The sequence below is a fragment of the Colias eurytheme genome, chromosome 24, assembly GCF_061535395.1.
Source record: "Colias eurytheme isolate Ceu_HAF_F1 chromosome 24, ilColEury1 Martin Lab GWU primary, whole genome shotgun sequence".
NCBI lineage: Eukaryota > Metazoa > Arthropoda > Insecta > Lepidoptera > Pieridae > Colias > Colias eurytheme.
The window spans coordinates 4,395,783-4,416,170 of NC_143003.1; the positions used below are offsets into that span (position 1 = coordinate 4,395,783).

Consider the following 20,388-nt stretch of genomic DNA (forward strand, 5'->3'; position numbering starts at 1 on the left):
TTACGAACCTTCCATTGTGGTATTTTGTATCCAACTGAGTCCAAAGCTTCCTTCAGTTCCTTTAAGTCGAGTAATCCATTTCCACTTGTGTCCAACTGCAACAAGAAATAATCAATTTAAACAATGGCTCTTTATAAAGAATAATTATCGATAAACATTAGTTGACTCAAAGTAACTTTATAATCCCTACACTGTTAAATCTATTATCGTGTTAAGCAAATGCATCGCACCTTAATCGACACATTTCTTTCGTTTACTTTTTAACGAATTTGATAGGACTACTCCCTAATCTATTATCTATCAAATACAAATTTGTTGCAAAAGTACATCTGATAAACTAAATAAAATAATATTAAAAATAACTTTACATTCGTTCGTTAAAAATAACTTTACATTCGTCCTCTTTTTCTAACACATATGAGCGTGAGTTGATTTCATTTGTTTACTTAAATGCTGCATCAAAACAGAACATGTAGCAACTAATATTTATAGGTAACTTATAATAATTATGTAATTGATTTAAACTGTAACAACCTTTGCCCTTGGGTTAATTGGTGCTGTGAATCAAGAGAACTATAACGTCTAATTGCCTTATCGGAATTGATAAACTTTATCGCTTCTAACTACTTCGATAATAATATTATGACCAACTATTTTACGAGTCAGAAAGAAGACCATTATCCTACTAATATTATAAATGCGAAAGTTTTGAGGATGTGTGTGTGTGTTTGTTTGTTACTCTTTCACGCAAATACTACTGATAACTGAACCGATTACAATGAATTTTACCATACATATAGAGGGTAAGTTGGATTAACACATAGGATAGGTTTTATCCCAAAAACCCCACGGGAACGGGAACTATGCGGGTTTTCCTATGAAAACGCAGGCGAAGCCGCGGGCGGAAATCTAGTATTATCATATTGAAGACTAATATGATATAAAAAAATATATTAGAATGTACCTACTATTTAAAATAAATACTATCTATAAAATAATGTATTTTAAATATAAAATTATGATTCATCAAATACTCATTATCAATGAGAAGTATGAATCACATAGTTCGCTATAATTAAAATTTTATCGGTAACTAATTTTATGCCCATTACGATAACGTAAATTGTTTTAGCCGAATAATTAATTAAATTTATTACTGTAATAAATGAATAAACCATACGCGGAACTGATTTAGTTCATATTATAATAAATGTACAATAAAACTTGTAAGGAAAAATATGGTTTTAAAAGTTTTTCATGGGTTTTTACATTTTTCACATTGTTTTACGTTTACATATTTATTTTTTTTATTTTTATTTATTTATAACACTTCATTGTACAAAACAATATAGGAAATGTGGTAGATACAAATTAATGAGGTACAAAAATTTTGCACAATAGGCGGCCTTATTGCTACACAGCAATCTCTGCCAGGCAACCTGGTAGGAAAGGAAATGTAAGAAGAATAAGGATAGCGCAAAAAAGAAATAAAAGAAAGAATATATTAAAAAAATGCCTACATACTACATAAACTACATATACTGTACATAGATACCACATAGTTATATAAATATACTTGTATTATACACTACACAAACTACAATAATATATATATAATAAATAACTAGCTGGTGCGTTGTGCGCGGGCTGCAAGCAGCCCGCGAGCCCCTTTTGCCCCTGGGTTGAAGCAATAGGGCAGTCATTAGAAAATGTGTCAGAATTCCAAGTCCATTTATAATTTTCTGCTAACTGCGATTCCACAGTCAATCGGAAGTGCTTATAAATTCCCAATTCATAAATTTTCTATTCTGGATTGCTGTCGACCTTCGAGGGAGCGTTGTGCGCGGGCTGCAAGCAGCCCGCGAGCCCCTTTTGCCCCTGGGTTGAAGCAATAGGGCAGTCATTTGAAAATGCATTCGAATTTTCTGTCCATTTCTTACATCTGCTAACAGCGATTCTACAGTCAGTCGGTAATGCTTATAAATTCCCCATTCAAGTATTTTCCACTTCGGGAGGCCGTCCACCTTCGAGGGAGCGTGGTGCGGAAGCATCCCAGGGCAGATATCTTCAGTCATTTGAAAATGCATTAAAATTCCCCGTCAATTTGTTATTATCTGCTAACAGCGATTCCGCAGTCAATCGGAAGTGCTTATAAATTTCCCATTCAAATATTTTCTATTCCGGAGGGCTGTCCACCTTCGAGGGTGCGTGGTGCGCGAGCTGCAAGCAGCTCGCAGCTCATCCCAGGGCAGAAATCTTCAGTCATTTGAAAATGCATTCGAATTTCCTGTCCATTTGTTACATCTGCTAACAGCGATTCTACAGTCAGTCGAAACTGCTTATAAATTACATTATTCAAATATTGGTTAAATTTTTGAAACGTGATCCCGAATTTCATTTATTTGAGGTGTCTAATCAATAGCGGTGACTTTTCATAATAAACTGTTCAAGTCAATAAATGTGTGAAGATGTATAAAACATATTGAAAACTTCAAGTCTTTTTAGTAGCGTCGTTTAAAATCAAATTCATTATGCTTTCGTCACTAAAAATATCTAAGTGAAAACCATAGGACTACTGTCAAAGGGTGTATCGATTAAGATATCGTTACACTATCAAAATAACTACTTTAAAAAAACCGACTTCAAAAACGGAAAAGTAAAAAATAATTAATTACTACATATTATTGTTAGTGTTATTCACTACATAGGTTTGAAGTCGGTGCCAAGCACTAAGCACTTATTAAACTACGCTATTTTTTGATACAAGAACTACCTATGTACTTGCAATTCAATTAAATTATTCGCAATACAAAAAATTGGCTATTTTTGATACAAAAACTACACTCTTGGTGTAAGTCCTACGCTTATAAAGCGTGAACGATTGGCTCATTCACTCAACAAATGTGTGAAGATGTGTATATTATTACGTATTGAAAACTTCAGTCTTTTTAGTAGCTTCGTTTAAAATCAAATTCATTATGCTTTCGGCACTAAAAATAAGAACCTACTTTTCCGTTTTTAAAGTCGGTTTTTTTAACGTAGTTTTAATAGTTTTTAACCTACGTATAACAGCGATTCTACAGTCAGTCGAAAATGCTTATAAATTACTTAGTTATTCAAATATTGGTTAAATTTTTGAAACGTGATCCCGAATTTCATTTATTTGAGGTGTCTGTCTAAGATTCCAGAAAGTTATTAGTATTATTAATATTGAATAACTCAGACTGATTGACCCATTGATGGTATTATATTATAGATGAAAAATAGTAATAAAGTGTATAAATTTCAATTTGATTATCCATGATATCTCTGAAAACTTGATAGCTATTGCTACTGTACATTTTATACTTCTTACTATAATATGTACAGAATATACCTAATAAGTGAAAGCCGTCTACATTTTAAACAACATTGTTTGCTATAAGAAAAAAGGAACCGAGTATATTAATTTGGCCATACTCTTTATCAATTTTAATTCACCAAACATCATAAATTTAATATATTATTTAACCAAAAAATATCTTTCAAGAACAATGTAACTCGGGATCCCTGCAGAAGTCTTGACAAAAATATGAAATAAAAGTTACTGTATCATTAAAATATTAATTTAAACATAGTACCTATACCTACACCAAGTCATGTTTATCATTAAAATTAAATAAATAGTTATCATATGGTTTGGATATTATGTTTTCAGTGTAAATATATTATAATGAAAACTTTTTAATGTGTTTCATTTTCTTATTAATCTAGTGTCTCTTAGTAATAATATTCATAAAGTAGAAAAAAATAATTTAAATTGCTTTCATATAATTTTTTAAAATACCTTTATTTTAATGTTAGATAATTTTGCATATAGCATGTAAGTATGTTAAAGTAAACTGTATTGATTTATAAAATTCTCATTGAATGCTTGTTGATTATGAATTTTTATTATTCCAATTTGATTTGAAATCATACCTATACTTAAATATTTGAAGAGGGTGGGTAGGTACATTTTATTCACACTGAATTTTTATCACAACATTGGTGAAAGCTAAATGAAATAAAAAATCAGTATAAATAATTATTAATATATAAATACTTATTAACTACTTACTATACATGTTTAATAGGGTGGAGTGAATAATATTTTTTTTCATTTTCGTTTCGGCATACCTGTAAAAAGATGTCATTATTGCTCATACATACGCATGCAAAATTATACTTTGCAGATGATACATTAGAGGTTCCCCCAACATCATGAACTTTATGAAATTCAAAAAATTTCGTTTCGTTTCGAAAATCATTAAAGTTTAATTTTGACAAATTGACGCTAAATCAGATTCTGTGTTATCTCATTGGTTGCCAACGAGAAGACACAGAATACACAATATTTCATTATATAAAAAAGTGGCTATCGCTGGCTACCAGAGGCTCTGGTCGGTGGCCCGTTTGCGCTTACTCTTATTGTAGGAAACATTGATTTTAAACAGTGCCGTTAAGGAAATAACACTAATGTTAGTAATATTTCTAAATTAAATTTTACACGTAAATACAATTAAGATCATAATTTAATATTTTTGATGTGAGTTCTATCTATAATTTCGCTTTGTTACAGTAAAATGTTGCAAGTCAAAATAAGACAAACGACATGTTGTCCTGCATTTTGTTTGCCAGAGAAGTACCCAGTGTCTCAATTACCAACTTATACTGATGCTAAGAATTTATTACTTATTTGTTAGATATGAATTAAACCTGATAAAATAACAAAATTCATGATTTATCCGAAAGATTAGCTACGGAAATGTTTGATGTGTGGCGAAAAGCATCGCTTCCCACTATTAGCTTTAACAGAGTACTACAACTTATTCGACACACCATGACAAATTAATATAGACGCTTATTAAAACCTTATCAAGACCGACAAACGAACAAAAAAGAACAAGAAAAGATAACTGAAGTATTTTGTCACTCGGTACCAAAGGTTATATTTTGATATTTGAAGTTGCAAATGCATTTTTTTTAACTCTCTTGTACTTGCTCAAAAGATTATACCGACTTAACTATGTGGCAAGAATGTAAGAACACTGAGCCTCTGACTTCTAATTTATATGAATAAATCTTAAAAGACAACGTGAATAGCGGTTTGACTACATGTTTCAGTATATCAAAGATTTTCTTTGCCTTACCCAGGCCGTAATGCATATTATCAAATTGGTGACAGAAGCTTCAAGTGCAGTTTGTTGAGAAAGTAAACAAAATGGTTTTATAATGGCAAGAGTATCAGTATCACGACTGCCAATGCCTAGTTTTGAAAAAAAACCATCCTTATCTATGCTAATATTATAATTTATACTAATATTATAAAGCTGAAGAGTTTGTTTGTTTGAACGCGCTAATGTCAAAAACTACTGGTCCGATTTCAAAAGTTCTTTCGGTGTTAGATAGCCCATTTATCGAGGAAGGCTAAAGGCTATATATCATTATGCTAAGATTAACAGGAGCTGAGCCACGCGGGTGAAACTAAATAATTAATTATTTCTGATATTTTCATTCCTCTATAATATAATTTTCATTGATGAAAAACGTTAAAACAACTTATCAGGCTATTATTTAATGTATCTCAAATAAGTTTGTTATATAATAGACTTGAAGGCCATAAAAATACTGTGATTAAAAAATAAATCAAAGTTTGCTAAAAAATCATATTTTTCTAATTTTCAATTGGGTTGGGGCACCTCAAAACATCAAGACACGTAAACAATATTTTGTATGCTGAATTCACTCATTAAAAGGCACCTTTCTGTCGCTATGCCATTTGAAAAAAACAAAAAAAAAATATTTCATACAATATCACTCCACCCTAATGTTTAATGTGATAGTATAGGTTCCACACTTATTCTACAGATCTTGAATATTAATGATTTAAAAATTTATAATTAAAATTAAAATTGTTCTATTCTTAAGAATCTGTACCCAAAAGGTAAAAAGGGGACCCTATTACTGACTGGCTGACTGTTTGTCCATCTGCCACCAGGCAGCTGTATCTCATGAACCTTGATACCTACATTTGAAAATTTCAGAGATCATGATGTCGATGTCGCTTCAACAACAAAAATAATAAAAACCTTAAATTAGCAATCTTGGCAAGGTCTTATATTGAAGTTTCATACTTATACGGAAACCTTAGTGTTGTGTGAGAACCGTCCGTAGAGAATCTGTATAAAAATATGGTTGTTTAACACGTTCGCTGCGAAACAGGGCTTGAAACACCCTGTCCGTGTCTCGTCGTTATAGCGGTAGGAAAAAACTTAAACTTCTCTGTCGTGCGGGAGGCATAACTTCCATCTGGTTCAGTGTAGGAAAGTGATATCTATATATCTGAGATGTGCTATTGATTCCTAGTTCAATGGTATACCGACCTTAATACCGGGTTTCTTAGACCTCGTGCCGCACTGAACTAATAAAAATTCTAACACAGTGCGGAACGAGGTTGCGAAAACCTCGTACCCCGCGAACCTCGTACCGCACCCTAAGCTAGCTTCACGCGGTTAGTGTTGTGCAACACATTCGAGACTGAGCACGCGACGAATTACGACTGCTGCCGATTATGTCGAAACGTTGCCGAAAAAAGTTAATCAAGGAGGAAGATGAAGAAAAACCGGGTGGTGAAACTCTAAAATCTGAAATCTGAAAAAATATTATTGCTTGGCCTGTTTTAATGAAAAACATCCATAAGTTTGATAAATAAATACAATTAAATAAAGTCGATATTTCTTTTCCCATCACTAAATTATATGAAAAACTGCTATCGTTCAGTGCGGTATGGGGTACATCAGACCCCACATTTTATTTTACCCATAGAATCTAAACTAACTAATCTAACCACGGGCGACGGTAGATTTAGGTTAATCAACTCATTGTTAATAATAATCACGACAAAAGCCGCACACTTTGTCATATTTGGCGCCAAAAGAAGGATTTTGATCTCCTACGGGCGGTGGGGTTTAATATGCCTCGTGCCGCCACAATGTCTGGTATAGGACAAGGTTTAAAACGACCCGTAACGCAGTAATGGAAAGTACAGATATATCTGTGCCGCAGTCAACGTGTTAACCTCGATTTTTTACAATTTGTTTTAATAACATCAATAGAAATTACTCATCTCGGTTCGTTACCTATATTATTATATTATTATTCACAACTATGCGGATTCTTCAACTACGCTGGCGCGCGGAGAGCTAGTAGAAAAATATATAGGTACAAAAATATATAGTTTTTTCAAGTTTCATTAAAACTTTTGATGTAAGTAGCAATATATGTAGGTAGGCAGGTCTATATTGATATCATCATCATCAAAAATTAACTAAGAAATTTCCTAATTGGCAAATTTTTTTTTAGGAAGTCGGATTATAATTTCCCAAGGTCGAATTGGTTCAAAATTTGGAATTGTGTCTGTATCGTATTGAATTTGAATAGCCTTTGTAGATATCTAACTACTTATTGGCTTAAATGCCTATCTACAAATCTTCAGTCATTTGAAAATGCATTAGAATTTCCTGTTCATATTTTGTTACTATCTGCTAAAAGCGATTCCACAGTCAGTCCGAAATGCTTATAAATTCCCTATTCAAGTTTTTTGTTCTACTCCGGGAGGCCATCTTCCACCGAAGTTGCGTGGTGCGCGGGCAGCAAGCAGCCCGCGGCGCGTCCCAGGGCAGTAATCTTCAGTCATTTGAAAATGCATTACAATTCCCTATCCATTTGTTATTAAGTTTCTGCTAACAGCGATTCTCCAGTCAGTTGAAACTGCTTATAAATTACTTATTCAAATATTTTCTACTCCGGGAGGCTGTCGACCTTCGCGGTTGCGCCTTGCGCCATCTTTTGCCGTTGCTATTCAATCATCCTTCCTACTATGGAAATTTCCATACAAAATTTTCGAAAAAAAAAATTTCGCATTTTACCAAAACTTTTTACATCCCTGGAAGCGGACCAGGTTTTGAAGCATTTTTTACTTCGGCGACCCCGACCTACCTGCCACCGGTTCAGAGAGCCGTTGAATTTCGTGATGTATGGAAAATGGAAACCAGGGGTCGGAGAGAAATTCTGAGTATGCAGTTTTGTAAATATGGCCGATAAGAGCACAAAAGTCAATTTTCAGACCGATCGTGAAATAACCGGCGCCACCATCTTGCTTTGAAAAATCGGCCATTTTTGAAAAAAAAAAATTGCGTTCAATTACAAAATTTCTCCATTGCCCTGGTAGCGCCCCATCTTCCTGATCATTTTTTAGTTCTACACCCCCCGGCTATCTGGCGCCGTTTTGGAGAGCCGTCGAATTTTGCGTTGTATGAAACTCGGAAACCAGCGGTGGAAACTCGATTATGAGTATAACACCTTAATGTGCGGCTCGATTAAAGCCCCTGTGCCAAGTTTCAGCGCGATCGGCCCAGAAATGGCCGTTTTAGAAATTGTATGGCGGCGGCCATTTTTTCCGCCATTTTGAATTTTTTTCACTATCTGTGGTAATTGCTCGAGGTCTACTCCAAGTTTAGTTCGAGCACACCAGATGTAGCTGCTACCGTTTGCGCGGGCCGTTGACCGTCTTCGCGGGCTGTGAGAAAGTTCAGGGTTTCATATTTTTCTGGATATCCTGGGAGTTGGGCGAGTATGAATGCGTCATTGGTGTGTTTCTCCATTGCACCACCTCGGCTATAGGCACCTTTTTATGTTTGCGCCAAAAATGTAAAAATTCCAAAATCGAGCGACCCACTATGGCTCCCTGGTAGCGTCCCAGGGTGGTGATCATTTTTAGTTCCCGGACCCCCCCCCCAACTCGCACCGTTTCCGCGGGCCGTTGGATTTTACGTTGTATGGAAGTCGGAAACGGGGGCCCGGAGCCACTCGAACGGGGTACCGATCGATTCGCCGGCTCGAACAGAGCACGTGTGCCAAATTTGAGACGTAAGGATTCATAAACGGCGATTTTGGCAAAGTACGGCGGCCATCTTGTTTTCGCGAAAATCCCCATTTTTCCACCCCCCCTGGTAATCGCCACCAGTTCTGAGCATTTTTTGTTCCGACACCCCCCCTCCAGGTGTCACCGTTTTTGCGCACCTCCAGGGGTCCACTCTCTTGTCCAGGGTGTTGGAGATGTCAATATTTTTCCGGTGGTCACTCGGCGCACCTCTACACGATCACGTCGTTATCCCCCCCACTTTCCGCGTAGTTTCCGAGAAAAGCGATGTCAGTGAGTGAGTCAGTGGTAGTGTAGCTTTATATATTATAATAAATAAATATATATATATATATATATATATATATATATATATATATATATATATATATATAAATACCAACCTGGGCACTAAGTTGATCCAGCCCGACTGCCGTGCATTCCTGACTCCACCTTTTCCCCCATATTACTCGACTCCGGTTGCATAGATCTTGCCCGGAGTGGCAACGGCGCAAATATTTGAGCGATGTTGCCAAACGTATTCATGGAGAAATTGATGTACTCAACATTTTTATTGCTAAGATCTCGAACTAAATCGACTCCGTAACGGCCGAAATTCAGAAACCCATAAACACTTGTTGGCTCCGTTTTATATACCAAATCCAAAGACGTATGTTGATCAGATCCATATATATTATCAAAATTACAGCTTTATTTGATCCGACAAAACGAAACTGTATATTAAGTAACGTAGATTAATTTTTCGTAAACACTACAGTATTTGTTGGCTCCGTACACAAACATATTATAGTTAGGTAATGTTCCATACATTGCTAAATCCACCTAGACTAGACGAACTCGACTCCGTAACGGTTCAAATTTTGAAATGCTCAAACACTTCTTGACTCCGTTTTATATACCAAATCATAAGTCGTATGTTGATCTGTTCCATTTATATGCACTTGCATGACATTGACATGGGGATATGAAATTAGGGCTAGCAAAAAATCTCCTGAGTTTTATGGAAGTTGAAGAAGTCGACCGTAATTCAATTGAAACTTATAGAAAACGTTGTGAAACTAAAAATACGGAACCCTAAAAAGATAGATATTTGGACGAACCTTTCGTCATACAGTGACGGTGATAATTCTCAAGTAGTATGCATCCTACATAGACTGGGGTAGAAGCCTTTAAAAATAATAAAAAGAGAAAAAGAAACCCATTAGAAAAGGAGGGCAATATGATGAAAATAAAAGGAAAAATAAATTACGGTCAATCCGAGTTCGGGAAGTGGGAGGGGGGAGCTTTTAAGAGAAAAAAATGGTTTCTCTCGATTTCCAACAAAACTACTAGTCCTACGGAAAAACGTTCAATGGCAAAGTTGTAGGTAATAAAAAGATCTACAACTTTTGTAAAAACAATTTTTTCACATAACCTCAAAATTTAGGTGAAAAATTCAAAAAACCATGTTTTTTGTTTTTTATTTTTATCAACTTCAAAATTTATTTATTTTCTACGAAATTTGGTGGAAACTTACTTTATTATGTCTCAAATACACTGTAATTTTTTGATTGAAAATTATTTTGAATTAATACCAAAAAAAACAACCTAATTTTCAATCGAAAAGTCACCAGTCAAAATATCAGCTTTTTTCAAAACTTGGGGAGCCTTTTGTTCATTGAAATCTCTACTTTCATATTTTGTAAAAAAAAATAAACATTACCATAGTAAATGTTCTCAGGAAATGCATACAAACAGTGTGATAATGAGCTTTTACTAAATCAGGCACACTTCTCGAACTCTATATCTTCTCTTGTATCGGCTTTTCGGTAATATTTCAAAAGAAAAAAAATAATCTGTTCTAAGTATAATATTTTACAGCATATTCAAAAGCAAAATGATGTCGATAAAAACATTTCAGGTAGTTTGAGAAGTGTGCCTGATTTAGTAAAAGCTCATTATCACACTGTTTGTATGCATTTCCTGAGAACATTTACTATAGTAATGTTTATTTTTTTTACACAATATTTAAGTAGAGATTTCAATGAACAAAAGACTCCCCAAGTTTTTGAAAAAAGCTGATATTTTGACGGGTGACTTTTCGATTGAAAATTAGGTTGTATTTTTGGTATTAATTTAAAATAAGGCGCAATAATGAATATTTTCATTAAAAAAAAATACAGTGTATTTGAGACATAATAAAGTAAGTTTCCACCAAATTTCGTAGAAAATAAATAAATTTTGAAGTTGATAAAAATAAAAAACCATAAACATGGTTTTTTAATTTTTTCACCTAAATTTTGAGGTTATGTGAAAAAATTGTGAATACAAAAGTTGTAGATCTTTTTATTACCTACAACTTTGCAATTGAACGTTTTTCCGTAGGACTTGTAGTTTTGTCGGATATCGAGAGAAACCATTTTTTTCTCTTTAAAGCTCCCCCCTCCCACTTCCCGAACTCAGATTGACCGTAATTTTTTTTTTTTATTTTCATCATATTCCCCTCCTTTTCTAATGGGTTTCATCCGACTGCGATTTTTTTTTGTTTCAAAAATTATCTACTCTAGTCTAACAAATAACAACCTACCTCTTGAATGATATCAATCTGATAAAATAATTAAAATGTTAGATTTAGGTCAAACAAATGACGACTCATATTCCTGCACAAATTATCCATTGCGGAGTAAATATGAGTGTACGCAGATCGCCAACACGTCTAACCAGCAGTGGTGCAGTGGGTACTGCTGGTGGATCGCATCGCTATCTATCGAAGCTAAGTTCGTTTTCTACGAGTTCTACGCCAACTGATACTCAAATTACTTACAGAAAACGGAAACAACCGCTAGAACAAGATTGCAGATGAAGTGATAATATGAAGGATATTCGGTCAGAGTTGAGCCGTATTAGTACATTACTTGAAAAATTTGTATGCTCAAATGAACAAATAGTAAACAAAATTCATGAAAACATTTCTGAGGTAAAAACACAAATTACCGAAATTAAATCGTCCAACGAACAATCCTTGAATTTAATTCGCCAAAATACGAATCAAATCAATGAAATTAAGTCATCAGCATGTATGATAATTACTGAACAAAACATATTGAAGAGTACTATTTCTCAATTAGAATCCCAGATCAACCAGGGTGAGAGTAAAATAAAATCAATGGAATTAAATCTTCAATCAATAAATCAGTCAGCCAATCCATCGGGTTTTACGTCTAAAAATCAACTTCATATAAATGAACACTTAATCAAGGAACTACGGGACAGAAAGAGCCGCGAAAAAAATGTAATTTTTGCTGGTTTCCCAGAATCGACATCTTATAACTCAGAGGAGAGGATATCTAAATACAACTCAAACTCAAAAAATTCAAAGCTCATAACAAAATTATTCCACCACACGCTCCACTTAAAATTAACGGTGTTGTATTAGAACAGAAAACCCACGAGATACCTAGGTTTGCGAATCGACAGCTCTCTAAAATGGAATTATCACATCGACCACCTAAAAAATAAATTATCAGCACTTCTTAGATATCTGCGTAATATCACTTTTGCATTTCTCATAAATTACGACACACCATCTACAACACGTTAGTAAAGCCGCACCTAATGTATTTAATAGAAGTATGGGGGAGTGCTTACAAAAATAAATTAGCGCCACTCCAAATTTTACAAAATAAAATCATTAAAACTATCTTTAATTACTATCCTTTTTTAACTTCTACAAATAAAATCTACGACGACACTAAAATAATGAATTTAAAACAATTATACTTTTATAAAACGTGTATGTTCATCCGCAAAGCGCTACATAAAAACATAAATACAATTAATATTATATTCTCAACATCAAATCGCCACTATCCTAATAGACGAGCTAGCTATCTTGCCCTCCCGAAGATCTGAACAAATTATGGAAGGCGAACGGCAACATACGAGGGAGCACGTTTCTTTAACGGATTGCCAAGCAAATTGAAAATTGTAAACTCATTCATTGTATTCAAAAAACAATTAGACCAATGGCTGAGCTCGGTGGGCTCTGATTGGCTCATTTGAATCGGATCAACAAGAGCTAAAACGCAAAAAAGGTGGATTTGTATAAAAAGCACGTAATTATTATTATTACTGATGGTGACACTTGTGGCTCCGTTCGGATCCACATACGGACGGTGGTGTGGCAATGGATCAACAAATACCAACCGGATCAACAAGTGAAAACGGATCAAATAATTACTAACTATATGGCACGTTTGATCAACATAGTGCCCATGGAGATATCTATATATATATATATATATATAGTATATACATAGTAGGGCTTGGTAGAAAATATCTATATAAAAGTTGTTGGTACATGTGTAAGTTTTTGTTTACATTGTTTTACTGTTAAAATATACGTAATAACTAATCATATATTTATGACCATTATGTAACTCAAATGAACAATAGACATATCTGGGACATGACAGCAATAGTGACGTATACAGTATCATAAATCACAGAACTAATTGGATAAAATTGAAAGTGGTACAACTTGTATCGTCGAGACAGTATTTAGTGTATAGTCACATATTTACTAGCTGAAATAATGTGATGAATTTCGTTCGCTTGTTCCGAAATAATATATTTCTAATTTAAGTTATACGGAAACTCAATATTTAAATTTAGACAGTGTGTTGTAAAATGCATTACACCGGTTTATTATACAACAGGCAGCAGTATAGAAATTTAATATTTATGCAATGCGATATATTTATATAGGTAGGCTATAACTTAAATAGTAGAAACAATCTATGATATATCATTATTTGATATTTCTACTAAATAATACCTATACTAATAAATAAAATTGTTCAGTGAATTCCAAGACATTTTCCACCCTTTCTTACAATTATTATCCTTAAAATTAAAACACAAGCACTACAAACCGTACAATCCAAATCGTTTGATCAAACAATAAAGTGTATGTTTGAATGTTCAAACAACAATACCGCATGAACAATACATATTTAGTATTTACCTAATACCGAAACGTCCGCGTTGTTATCGCAAGTTGTAAAACAATAATGTAATATTAAGTCATTATTATGCGTAATTTAATATCGATTTTATTGATTGGAATGTACAATTTGTGGATTATACAGTGTGTCCGGACATGACATACCGATATTTGAAGGGGCTACTCTCCAGGTATTTTTATCGACAACTCAACCCCTCTACAGTCCCCTACCTCACCCCCCTCAAAATGGTTTTCGAATTTTTTAAAGTATGTTTCATCACTCTTATCAATTAAATTTGTTTAGTGGTCCCTAGAATAACTTGTTATTGTTCAAATAAAACCAAATTTAGTATTTTGTGACACTCACTTTCGAAGTTATTACAATTTTCATAAATTCACTATCCGAATTGATAGGTTGGCCATTTTGAGGGGGGTGAGGTAGGGGACTGTAGAGGGGTTGAATTGTCGATAAAAATACCTGGAGATTAGCCCCTTCAAATATCGGTATGTCATGTCCGGACTCCGGACCCACTGTATAAGTTTTGTTACATCATAACTTCTTCACGCCTCAACCACTGAAATTATTTTCAAGAACTTTGGTACAGAGCGAAGTCGCGTGCGTAAAGCTAGCCAATTGCAAAGTAGTTTTGATTCTTTTTGGATCAATGAAAGAGTCTATCTCATTCAATATTCACAACAAAAAACCATTTAATAACAGTCTTGTATGAGAAAATAATTTGGATAATTTCCACTAAACAAAAATTAATCTGATAACTCGTAATCTTTCGTAATAAAGCTTATTCAATTATTACGATTAAAAGTCGATTATATTTTAGACTACTTAGTATCATGTACTTATCACCAAGCAATCAACAAATTGTATAGAATCAATTCTAAAAAAAAATAATAGTAGGTAGGTAGTACAAACTACAAGCAAAATTGATTTTAAGTAACTGTAACTCAAGAAAAGCATTTTTTGAATAACTGACTATAGCCACCAGCTGCTAACTTGCAATAACAACTTTTCAATATCATTTTTTTTTTATTAATAAAGCTCTTTACGTGCTCTCTACATCTATACTAATATTATAAAGCTGAAGAGTTTGTTTGTTTGTTTGAACGCACTAATCTCGGGAACTACTGGTCCGATTTGAAAAATTCTTTCGGTGTTAGATAGCCCATTTATTGAGGAAGGTTATCGGCTATATTTCATCACGCTACGGGCAACAGGAGTGGAGCCACGGGGGTGAAACCGCGCGGAGCAGCTAGTTATATATATAACTAGAGGTCCATGCTTAAAGAATCATAAAGGTCACCAAAATAAAGTGAAATTTATTACGTTTAGGGTCAGAGATGGATAGAATGTCGTAAACCGAACGTTTTTTTCCCGGGCTGGCGCAGACGTTGTATATTTTATTTATTGATTTTTAAACAAGATGCAGCAGCCTACATCCCTAAAGACGTCTGGCATCTTAGATTTTCATTATTAACAGTACACATACCTACACGGTAAGTTAATACATATTATATTTTGTAATAGACAATAGTAGGTTATAATTTATTACGCATTCGAAAATTTTCTTTCAATTACATTGCTATAAAGGCAGACGACAACGTGTAATTGCTTTTAACATCAATTTAATTTCTTAATTGTAATTTAATTCATTAATTCATTCAAATTGATTATTGTTATTAAATTCATATTCACAAATCGATAATACTATTAAGAATCAAATTACCAGAACGATTTCCATAATAATTATAAGGCTCATATCAAATTCATCCAAGACGATATACTACGTCCTAGAAGCTCAAATACCAAGCTTTCTCCCCACTTTGCCGCAACAAACTTTACCTCTATTAAATTCCCTCAATAACAGTCCCATAGCCAAGCAAGCGTACACCACTTGATATTTAGAACTGTACTTAGTAAGTCTAAAAGCAGTATTGCGTCCAGTGTGGAAAAGTGACAGCGCTATATAGGTCGTATAGCGCCATCACTTTCCCACACTGGAAATAATACTGCTAAAGAATAATACTGCCCATTTCTTCACGCTACAGTGCTATGTAGAACATTCGTATTAATTAATCGTTACAATTGACCTTGCCTCCATTAACGGAACTTGTTACATCAATTATTTAAAAATTCATTTATTCATTTCACTACATATTTCACTTTCGGATATGCATGTATTTTTATGTTTATTGATTGTATTGGCAAATGATTGTAGTGCATTCATAGTTTATACATCCCTAGTGCATGGTATTTATCTCTCATAATTTTTACTATAAATAAAAATCGGAAAAAGTCGGTTATAAAATATGAGGGAATAAGAGGATTTACTTATTGCTGTGCAAGTATTTTTTTACATGCACTAACGACACATGCCGCAGCAAAAAACCGCAACGAAACGAATGATTTACTTTAAAAATATTAACACAAATAGGGCACAACAATTTGTATATTTCCAACTTATATACATATGAATGAAAACAAAAAATAACACAAACAAAATACGTCATAGATTTAATTTGACTACTGGGATCATTAGTTATTTACAATTCCTCTCTGTTTTTCCTATATTTCGTTAAGGTTCTTAGTGACTCACGTATGAGTCATTATCTTATTGTCGTGTTTACATAACACAGTGTTATGTACTTTACGTATTATGAATATTTTTTCTTTAACAATAAGTTAGCATAGCGCGAAACACCTACACGCTTGTATACATAACTTCACTATTTATTAAATAGTTAACGCTAATTTAATGGTTATTATTTTTATTGCATTAAAATAAGCGTAATATTTGTTGCCATCATATTAAATTGGAAAAAAATAATAGAATATTATATAATACTACGCCTAGGTATCTATTCAATATTTAACATAACAAATTTAACTTGTTAACGAGTAATTAGTCATAATTGATAATTACTGTCAATTAATTACTGTAATTCGGTAATGGTTTATCAAAAATGATAATTATATTTCAATGACGAAGATGAATTAAGTGACCAAAAAAATGTTGTAAAACTTTAATACAATATGAACTACACATTCAACGCATTATATTTTAAATCAAACGATAGTCAAATAGATATACAACAACATACATCACACTCAAACATTTATCTATTCAATTAGACTATTTCTAGTAGCACTTTTGAAACGTCATAACATATTTTAACATTTACCACCGATTCGGAAAGCAGAATCTATGGAGAAGAACCGGCAAGAAACTCCATGAATGAACTCCATGTATACCGTATATCGTATTACGCATCAATCATAATATTATACCGTTCACATTCATAGTTCCTTCGCACCGCACCGTACTAATGTGTTCATCTTAATTCTTATATCATTAATTAGTCTTTTTAAATTAAAACCGTCAACGTCCCATCTAATTAACGATCGATAGCTTTTCTATCTCTAGACAGAACAAGTTCAACCACCGTAACTTTGGATTTATCGGCCAGTTTCTCGTGGGACTCGATACATCATCTGTCAATTGATACATCTACCGTGTTATGTGTCTATTGCTTTTAAACAGGCATTTCCCACGAGATTGATTGGATTTTATTCATTGCATACAGGGTGACCTGTGACCGTGACGTTGTAGAGTTAATGTCTCTATTGACTGTGAAAGTAGAATATCTGCAAATCATTTACATGTTATTTCGTATAATGTTATTTCGACCTGCAACTTGTATTGATAAAATTATCTTTTTTTAACAACAAAGATATTCATTATAATTTATCATCCACATAACATGACACGTAGATGCCTGTTAGCTAAGGCCCTTCTCTCATGGAGCTACTCAAAAAGAACTAGTCACAAACTCAAATTACTAACGAGTTGCCTGAGTGTCACAGCCCATACATGTTCTATGGAGATTCGCACACGACGCGACTAGTTACTAACTGGTGAGTAACGCGTTAGCAACAAATCACGCGCGACGCGTCGTGTCGGTCTCCACGCTACTGGTTTCCCGAGTTTCTTTGTTTTTTATTATAAAAATGAACGAGCAAACATTGACAAGTGACTGAAACCTTATAACTTGAGTAGCGTTGTATGCGAGATACAATTTGTAACTGGTTTGTAATCGTAATTACTGATTAGTTCAGTCATTTTTGAGTAGCTCCATGAGCGAAGGGCCTTACCCTTTACGAATCCCATTAAGGTAGTAAGTATTACACAATACCTACTTATAATATATCGATGTTATTATGAAGCGACCTAATAACAAAGTACCTATATCAGAATGTTATGGGTTGGAGGTAATCAGCCTTAATTTCATAAAGCTATATCAATCCTATTACCCTAGTTTATATTATGAATGCGAACCCCTATGAGAATGGGTACACCCAGTGAAAGTGTCATATTTAATCACCTATTTACACTAAAATATGGTACCCGAGTGCCACATATGAAGTGCTTTTAAAAACATTATACTTAGTTGGATCAGTAAAAGTTTGAGCTGGATTTTTTTTTGTTTTGAAGTCCTAAAAAACTAGACAGTTTATTGTTTGTAGGAGGCTTCTTCCTCCTCATTTCAATTAATAACTAATCTTATAATCAAGGAAGAAAGATAATACGATTTCCCACGTGAAACAAAATCAATCGAATTATTAATCGTCTATTTAACTACGATTCACGCGATATTTAACTACAATTTTCACAATCGATTTTATTTTCGAACACAAAGTCGATGTATTGATTGATGACTCGATTTCCACTGAGCCAAGGAGGCGGTCATACAACAAGAAGATAAATCACATTAATTAAAATTTAATACAACTATCTTGAAGCGTTTTTACACTCGAAAGATTGATAACTCGCCACTCCGACCGCAAAGCCCTTGCTCCAATTTCAACGAAATTAATTAAGACTGTATTCTGAAAAATAGTGATGCGAAGTATCAGTATGTAATTATTTAAAACTATAATAGACTAATAATAATTAAAATAGTTAAAAAAAACACGCTAAACTGATGAAATAATTGTATTGTCACCGATTCTTGATAAGTGTAGAAAAGTTGGATGAAAGCTGTCCGTTTAGAGTTGGTGAAATTATCGAGTTCTTAAGTAGTATTTCCGACATACAAATACAATGACATACAAATCGATCACATACAAACATACAGATGAAGCTAATAAAAGCGTTACATAAAAATAAATACATGATCTCTCTCCGTTTTCATTGAGTGTTGTTTATTAATTTGAACACGAAATGAAAATATTAACACGAAGTAATACAATAATTTGTCTTGTAATCCACTTTATTTAAGCTGTTAGTTATTGTATCTTGTTAGTTATAAGTGCGTAGAAATAGTTTTAAAACACGGACAGTAGTGTATTTCCAACACTTATATAAAACAATTATTTAATTTTCTGCAAATATACGATAAGTAGGTGGATTCAAAAATGTTAAACATTAGCCTCTTAATTCAAAAGTGAAAAGAATATTATCTTACTTAATTTTTACGATCAATTTCAAGGAGAATTTATATTTATACTATAGTACTGAATTAAATTATACCGAACCAAGAATAGACCAACTTTTTACGACACTCGGTATGAAACATCTTATTCTTCTATTATTCTTAATATGGTACTGAATTAAATTATATCGAACAGACTTTTACGACACTTGGACTACCTAATCCAAAGCAATCACACAATCGATATCCACCAGATGGTACAATTTGGACATCAAACTTGCCAAATAAGCGTACAGAGTTGCAATTTTTTATTATTCTTCTCGAGTATTACTTGCCTTAACTGTACAGAGGGGTCAAGGACCTCTGATGATGCGATTAGGGGACCATTGACCCAGAACATTGGTCGATTTGATTTAGAGCTTGTGTGATATGTATTGTTAGCAAATTTACAATGTTATTTTAAATTAATTTGATGACTCATGTGATATATTTTAATGCTAATGTGTCTTGAAATATGTGAGCGATTAGATGTAATTGAATAATTATCGTAAACTTAATTTATGAGGTGTACCTACCGATATGAGTCAGGTCATATATACTATATACCTATTATTGTGAATTATGATATTATATTTATTTATTAGATACTAGCTTTCCGCCCGCGGCTTCGCCCGCGTTTTCATAGAAAAACCCGTTCCCGTAGGATTTCCGGGATAAAACCTATCCTATGTCCTTTCTCGGGTATAAAAATATCTCTATACCAAATTTCATGCAAATTGGTTCAGTAGTTAAGGCGTGATTGAGTAACAGACAGACAGACAGACAGAGTTACTTTCGCATTTATAATATTAGTATGGATACGGAATTACGGTTGAAGGTTGGGATAAAAGCACTGAAATCTGTGACTGAAATATTACATTCTCTCTTGAAATATTATATTTTAAGGAATGAAATAAGAAGTTTTGTAAATATGACATAACCTGTTATTATAATTTAC

General features: G+C 33.5%; 1 protein-coding gene across 1 annotated transcript in view; it reads right to left on the minus strand.

Moving 5' to 3' along the window:
• Fim (plastin-2 fimbrin) overlaps positions 1 to 20,388 on the minus strand; it is a 70,969-nt gene that overhangs the window by 21,914 nt on the left and 28,667 nt on the right. Inside the window, exon 2 of the mRNA XM_090115727.1 lies at positions 9 to 95. Coding sequence (XP_089971853.1) covers positions 9 to 95 — 87 coding nt within the window. The remainder of the gene's footprint in view (positions 1 to 8; positions 96 to 20,388) is intronic.